Consider the following 7,703-nt stretch of genomic DNA (forward strand, 5'->3'; position numbering starts at 1 on the left):
TTCCAAACTTCTGATTATGTAATTATATGTACTTAACTACTTATGACTCGTTAAAACACACTAGTGCACTCTCTCACTCAACCACACGCATACAGATTTAGAACTCCTCTTCTTCGGATCTATATGCATCAAAAAATTAATTTCTAACTAACAAAAAAATTTGGCTAGAAGCCTTACCTTTTTTTAATTTTCCGATAACATGTTACTTGTTTATTCTACTTTGGAAAATAAGTCAGGGATACTGTTGTGTGTTACGACGTTAAGTTTCAAATTTATCTATACGTATCAAATTTATCCGTAAGTATATTATAGGTGACATTAAATTGATTTATCACTTTAAAATTACTATGAATGTTAAAGTTAAATATTGATATCTGTTGCTGCTCATACAGAGCGCAGAAGATGGGACTTGATAATCAATTTTGCTATTGTCAATATGGTGTCAAGATCATCATAGCTATGCCAATATATGTCAAGATCCATCATAGCTATGCAAATGTAATCTCAACTGTCTGTACAATGGACCAGTACAGCGATGATAAATCCGTTAAGTTTGATGACATTTTAAAGTTCGATGCTAAATTAGTGCAAGCGACAATAGATCTCGATGCAACAAACCATAAGATTTGTGCAAAAGTCACTTGAAATGCTTATTACCATTCAAGGGGCCACTTGATGAAATCTGTTGAGTACATAGAGTTAGGTCGATGACCTATAGCTTTTAAATTTTACCGACAGGAGTAAAGACGATGAATTCATACTTTTATGATCATTCTTCTGCACTTCTAGTAAGCAGTCCTTAATATCAAACATGAAGCATAAATGAGGGACTAGGGAGGGGATGCCCTTCAGTTATCCAGCATTTGATGGAGAGACCTTCAGAACTATTTGACTGATCTTCTCAAATAAAGAATGTGCTCGAGCTGTCAGCGAGATCATTTTTCTGCACAATATCAATCAGGAAGCATAAACACACAAGGGACTATACAGATTAGAAAGAAAATATTGCGCAACCATTAAAAGTTTCACCTAACAAACTGAACCTTAATTTTCCACATTAAATTATTAGAACCAGAGAAATAAAAGATTATTCAAAAAGCTAGCTTTCTTTCCAAACCAAATAGCATAACATCACTGTTTCGTTTCTGCCAAAACCACGTGGATGAAAATGTATCAAAAAGAATATCCTTGAGAATTGAGATAGCAAAATCATTTCCCCAGCTTTCCATGGCAATAACAATTAACAGCAAATTTAACTACAACAAACAATTAGCTAAATGTGACGTGCCAATTCAAATTTAGAAAACTGGAGATAATCTTCCAACTCCAACCATGTTGACCCCTTAGGTAAATTTTTACAAATCCCTGTTTTGTTCTCTATATTAGTGCATCTCCAGGAGCAATTACTTGGCATAATGGAGTTAAATAGCAGGGAAAAGCTAGCAAGCGGAAGGGGGAGAGACATAAAGGAAGTTTAAGGAAAAGGTAAGGATTATGCATTCATTTTAAGAATATTTGTTATTTTAATTAGCAGAGCCTGACCCTCTCGAACGCTCAAATCTCTATATAAACTCCCTTTTAAGCTCCAAATAAAATACACTTCGTTTAGCTTGTTGTTATTCATAGGGAGGCTAAACCACTCCTCGATCGGAGGTCATTTTTATTTCCAGGTAGAACAGAATTATTAATATTGGTCTGAGTTATATTTTCATTCCTGTTCAATAGTGCTTAATCCTCCTATTATCACTGGTTTGTAGCAATAATATTACTTGATTCTCAGCACCGTCACCATAGATGATACTACTTGCCATTGCTTTTACATAGTCACAATCCTTTTAATATTAGAATATGTAATAGCATTAATAGAAGTCAGAATGGTATAACAGATAATATCAGGAGAAAGAGAGATGAGCTTCTTTGTGAAAGCCTGAATATGCATGCTGAAGGGTATATCTGGAAAAAAGTTATCTGATATATGCATTATAGAGGTAGTACAGAGGCTTCTTTTATTATTTTTCAAAGCTGATTTCTTTTTCAGTATTATGGGAAGCGTCGAAATACTAGCTTTCAATTCCGGATGACAACTTGAACATAGACCATCCTTAATACACATAGAAGATATAGTATTACAGTCTCTAATCCATTGTCTATTACCTCTAAACAAACGGATGGTATCCCTTTAATTGCTAATAGATATAATTCTTTACTCAGCAAAACATATTACTATAGCAGATAACTTAAAGAACTTTGGAGATGATAAGAAATAACAATGAACCATAAATTTCAGTACCTGTTGCAAAAACCATTTGCAGAAAGAAAGAAGGGCGGGGTCCTGTTCTTCCTCTTCTTCCTGATCTTCTTTAGGTAATAGGTCTGCTACCATGGATGTGGTCGATGCATCCGCTGAGAAATTGTGAGCTCGCATTTTCTCAATCAGTACAATTGCTTCTTCGTATCTTTTATTCAAAAGGCTTCCACGGATGATCGTGTTGTAAGTCACATCGTTAGGCAAACAACCACTAGTTTCCATCTCAGAAAGTAATATCTTTGCTTCCTCAAATAACCCTTCTTGACAAAATCCTCTGATCATTATGTTGTGTGTTGTGACATCGGGTTGCAAACCTTTTAAAGCAAACTTATCAAAAATATTTCTGGCCTCGTCAAGTTTTCTGTTCTTGCAGAGACCATCGATGAGGATATTATGTATTTGAATATCATGAACTATACCTTTACATTCCATCATTCGAAAGAAGGAAATTGCTTCATCCATGTATCGGTTCTTGCAAAGGCCATCCAACAGAATTCGACATGTTACGATATTTGGTTTATTACCTCTTTTTAGCATTTCATGGAGAAGGTTGTGCACCTCAGCATGTCTACCCTTCTGAAACAAACCATGTATGAGGGTGTTGTAGGTTTGAACATTGGGTTTTATACCTTCAACATGCATTTGTCTGAGGAGATTGATGGCTTTGTCTACTTCCTGCCTCTTACAATAGCCATTTATCAGAATGTTAAAGCTATAACAATCTGGCGCTATCCCATTACTTCTCATGGTATTCAGCACCTCTAGTGCCCTGTCCATTTTGCCTGTTAAACAACATCCATCCATCAGTGAATTGTATGTGATTGAATCAGGAGGCACACCTTTCTGGATCATAATTTTAATCACATTTTCTGCATCTGTTGTCCTCCCTTCTTTGCAGTGTGCATCGACCAATATATTATAGGTGTGCAAATCAGGAGGGATCTTCTGAGCACCCATCTCACTTAACAACGGCTCAATGTCCTCCCATCGGCTGGAGCTGCAAAGACCTTGAAGTAAGCTGTTATAGGTTATAACATCTGGTGATATGCCTTTGTGGGTCATTACAGAAAGAAGATCCAATGCATGATCGACTCGTCTCTCTTTGCACAAAGAATCAATAATCGAGTTATAAGTTATCGCATCGGGTTTAGAACCTAACTTCTCCATCTTTCTTAACAACTTGAGAGCCATGGAGGTATTTGAAGTTTTGCAAAGACCATCAATGATGGTGCTATATGTCACTACATTAGGCTGAATATCTTGAAATCTGATAAGCTTCCTAAACAGATGCTCAGCCTCCAAAGGCCTGTCTTGAGACAGAAGGCCCTTGATGAGAGTGTTGTAGGTAAAGACATCAGGCACCCAACCACTCTTGATGATTCCAGCAAGCAATGAAAAGGCATAATCAAGTGTATTCAAGTGACAACAGGAATGGATGATAGTATTAAAGGTAAAAATATCAACAGGAATGCTTAAAACACGCAATTCTCTAAACATGGAGACAGCTACAGAGTATTCTTTCATGCGAACAAGGGCGGTTAAGAGTTGGTTGAAATCCACAACAGAAAGCCCAGATTTCAGACGGAGCATTTTATCGAACACAAGAAGAGCATCGTCGAGTTTATTGAAACCAACCTTAGATTTCTGATAGAGTAGTAGTTTTAGCTCGGGATGAGTGGTGGATGGAGAAGGAATAAAGGGGGGTTTGGGTTGTGAAGAAATAGGGTTAGATTTAGCAGAGAAAAGAAGAAATTGAGAATGGAGTAAAAGAGAAGGGGTGCTTACAAATACAGTATGAGGCATTAACGTGAATGAAGTGGTTGTTAGTGTTTGAGCTCCTCTCTTCAACAAAATGGCAGACATGGCAGCTGCAAATTCAATGCGCAGAAATCAGATATCAAGAAATCGAAATTGAACTCTTTTACCACCTGGACTTGAGACTAGGTAAATCACAGTGTCTGTGTCACTGTGTGTGCTTGCCATAGTTTTTTGCAGGTCACCTTTGACTTGACATGCACTTTAGTTGAGTTGACCGGACAGGAAAATTATTATTTTTATTTAATTTTTTTTGTGAATTAAAATTTTAATTATATATTTTTATTCAGAAGTGAAAATTTTAAAAATAACATTTTTAACTACTCGGTCAAAACACTTAAAAATATGTGCAAAAAAATCAAACATCGTATATTAAAAAACAAAGAGAGTAATATCTTTTTATTACACTACTCCCTCCTTCCCATTGTAATCGTCACATTTCTATTTTTTGTTAGTCAAATTGACTAACTTTTGACAAAAGATTATAAAACACTCTATCATTATTTTAAAAAACTAAAAATTTCAATTTGACCTGCACAAATCCAAAGGTGACAATTAAAATGGGACGGAGGGAGTACTATTCTCTCTGACATATAATTATGTACCTACTTATGACTCGTTAAAACACACTGGTGCACTTTCTCACTCAACCACGCGTATACAGATTTAAAACTCCTCTTCTTCTTCGGATCTATATGCATTAAAAGATTAATTTCTAACCATATGTAATTCTCAACTAACAAAAAAAATGGCTAGGAGCCTCACTTCTTTTAATTTTCTGGTAACATGGTACTTGTTTGTAATTAACAGCAATCACAGTACACTTATCGACTACATTTCAGTGTTAATTTACAGTGCTAATCATCAAGATTTTATTGCATGGTTGGGTTGGAATGTGATCTCATGGGTCAGATTCTTTTACCTCAAATGAGGGGCAGAGGATCGAAAGATAACCTGATTTTGAAGCCGGCCACGAATTTAAATCCGATACAATTAATAAAAGAACCGCAGAATTCATACTTCAAGTTGGTCTTGCTTGCAATCTTTTTCCTGGTGAGTGGCATTGTGATCGGGCTGTCATCAAGCAGTCGCGTTAATCAGCACGTACACTTTCAACCAGGCCGCGTTGATGGAAATGATCAGACGTTAGCACCTGAGGTTAATTACGCGAAGAATGATTGTCCAGTGGAGGAATTGTGCGAGGATGAGGACTGTTTGAGCATCGAAAGCTTTGTTAGGCCGAAGAATGTGAGCCATCGGATGTCGGATGAAGAGCTGCAATGGAGAGCTTCGTTGGTGCCAATGCAGGGGGAGTATCCTTATTCTAGAATACCCAAGGTGGCTTTTATGTTCCTCACAAGAGGGCCTTTGCCCTTGTTGCCCTTGTGGGAGAGGTTTTTCGAAGGCCAGAGTACAAAATTGTATAGTATTTACGTCCATGCGCTTCCAGTTTTCGAGCTTAATGTCACGAATTCCTCTGTTTTCTATGGTCGCAGAATACCTAGTGAGGTATGCTTAGCTTGTTTTATATTAATGCTGCATAATTCACACAAGATGCCTTAATCATGCATACAAGTGACTTATTAGTTGTAAGTTTTTATTAAGAACAGTGCTACTTGAACAAAATTTGGTACAAAATTTTGTACAAGATGTTTTTGGCAATTGAGATGAGATATTATAATTGGTGCTAGTAATACATATACATGGAGTTTCGGCCTCAAATTATTTAGCAGAATAGGGTCTTTATTGTCACAATCTGAAAAAATAGTTCAAAATATCATTTCAAAACGCGACTTCATGTCGTGTTTATAATATCGAACAAAAACATAACTTCAAATTGTGGTTTGAGCTGAAAACGTAATTTCCGGTCCTTGTTTCAGTTGAAACAAGTCGTGTTTTCTTTAGAAAATCAAAACGCAAACTTCAAGTCGTGTTTTCAAGCGACAGTTTGAGGCTATTTTATCGAAGAACCTGTTTGTCTTAAATGACTTTTGGGACCTTTTTCCTATACATGAACTCATTCCAATCAAAATTAAACGCATGTCATTATGTGAAAAAATTTATACTCAATTTTGTGCACGAAGCATTTCCTTTTTTATTAATCGCATGTTTTCTCAGAAAGTCGAGTGGGGAACCGCCTCCCTAACGGGAGCCGAACGACGTCTCCTCGCCAACGCACTCCTCGACTTCTCCAACGAGCGCTTCATCCTCCTCTCCGAAAGCTGCATCCCAGTCTACAACTTCCCCACAGTCTACCGATACCTCATCGGCTCCGAACAGAGTTTCGTCCAGTCCTTCGACGACCCCTCCCGCTACGGGCGAGGCCGTTACAGCTACCGAATGCAACCCGATATTCAGCTCGAAGACTGGCGAAAAGGGTCACAATGGTTCGAACTCAACCGAGACATTGCCACCAAAGTTGTCTCGGACACAAAATACTACAGTCTGTTCCAGAAGTATTGTCTCCCTGCTTGTTACCCAGATGAGCATTATTTGCCGACTTATATTCACATGTTTTATGGAACTTTAAATTCGAATCGATCGGTGACATATGTGGATTGGACGCTACGGGGGCCTCACCCTGCGACATTTACGGGAGATAATATTACGGAGAATTTTATACATTATATAAGGAATAGTGGGTTGCTTTGTGAATATAACGGGGATTGGACTCCTATTTGTTTTCTTTTTGCTAGAAAATTTGCTCCTAGTGCTCTGGAGCCCTTGCTTAACCTCACTTCTACTGTGTTGGGATTTCATGAATTTTGAATCTCGTTGAGGTTGGCAAATTATCATCGCAACTCTCGATTACCGACAGAATTTGTGATTTGTCGACGGAAATTGTTGTAGCAGCCTGCGAAAATTCTTGTAGTGTAAGTGCCAATATGTTTCTAAATAATGTGATAGATTTATATGGTGATGAAAGAATCGGAGGCACAAATAAATTGTAGGAGGGACAGAATGTGTATATATATATACAGAAAATAGTTTAATGTCAGGAGTTAAAAATCCGTCAAACATGCTCCAAATCATATATTCGCTCCGTTCTACCTGATCGTTTACGTCCGGAACGGATGGCATGTCACATGTTTCTATATAATATGGATGATTTATATACATGGCGGAAAATAACTTAAAGCCGGGAGTTAGAAACTCCGTCAAATATACTCTAAATTAAAATAATAAAAATGTATTTTCCCTTTCCCTTTTGGCCATTGTGCTGTTGAGCAGAGTACCATGTTGCAGAGAACAAAAAAGTGGAGTGAAGTGGAAATGACAGATCATACACAAATGATTCACCCATAATAAGTGCAGAAGAAGTATTATAATATAATTACCAACTCCAAATGTAGTACAAATTTAATTGTCAATAATTAGGTCACTAGATTGCAGCTGAAGGCAAGTGAGATACCCATACAAAGATCTGGCACTTGCTGTACATTATGGTAGATAATGTAATTTATATTGTAGCATGTCCTCTCCAGGTTGCCTTTATGCTTTTCAACTCATGCTACTTAAAAAGACTAATTGCATGTTCTCGCCGTGTAGCATATTGGAATATGAAAGGCAGAAAGGACTT

General features: G+C 37.2%; 2 protein-coding genes across 2 annotated transcripts; one reads left to right on the forward strand and one right to left on the reverse strand.

The window, feature by feature from the left end:
• Positions 1-516: 516 nt before the first annotated feature.
• Positions 517-4,281, reverse strand: LOC108202737 (putative pentatricopeptide repeat-containing protein At1g12700, mitochondrial). Its single transcript, XM_017371263.2, has 2 exons — positions 2,291-4,281; positions 517-943 (listed from the first exon to the last, which is right to left on the reverse strand). Exons 1-2 carry the CDS (start codon positions 4,169-4,171, stop codon positions 902-904), a joined length of 1,923 nt encoding a protein of 640 aa, XP_017226752.2. The 5' UTR covers positions 4,172-4,281; the 3' UTR covers positions 517-901.
• Positions 4,282-5,002: 721 nt separating this feature from the next.
• On the forward strand, positions 5,003-7,063 carry LOC108200987 (glycosyltransferase BC10). The gene is made up of 2 exons (XM_017369274.2): positions 5,003-5,632; positions 6,242-7,063. Exons 1-2 carry the CDS (start codon positions 5,003-5,005, stop codon positions 6,890-6,892), a joined length of 1,281 nt encoding a protein of 426 aa, XP_017224763.1. The 3' UTR covers positions 6,893-7,063.
• Positions 7,064-7,703: the final 640 nt, after the last annotated feature.

The sequence above is a fragment of the Daucus carota genome, chromosome 9 (genome assembly GCF_001625215.2).
Source record: "Daucus carota subsp. sativus chromosome 9, DH1 v3.0, whole genome shotgun sequence".
In the NCBI taxonomy this organism is placed as follows: Eukaryota; Viridiplantae; Streptophyta; class Magnoliopsida; order Apiales; family Apiaceae; genus Daucus; species Daucus carota.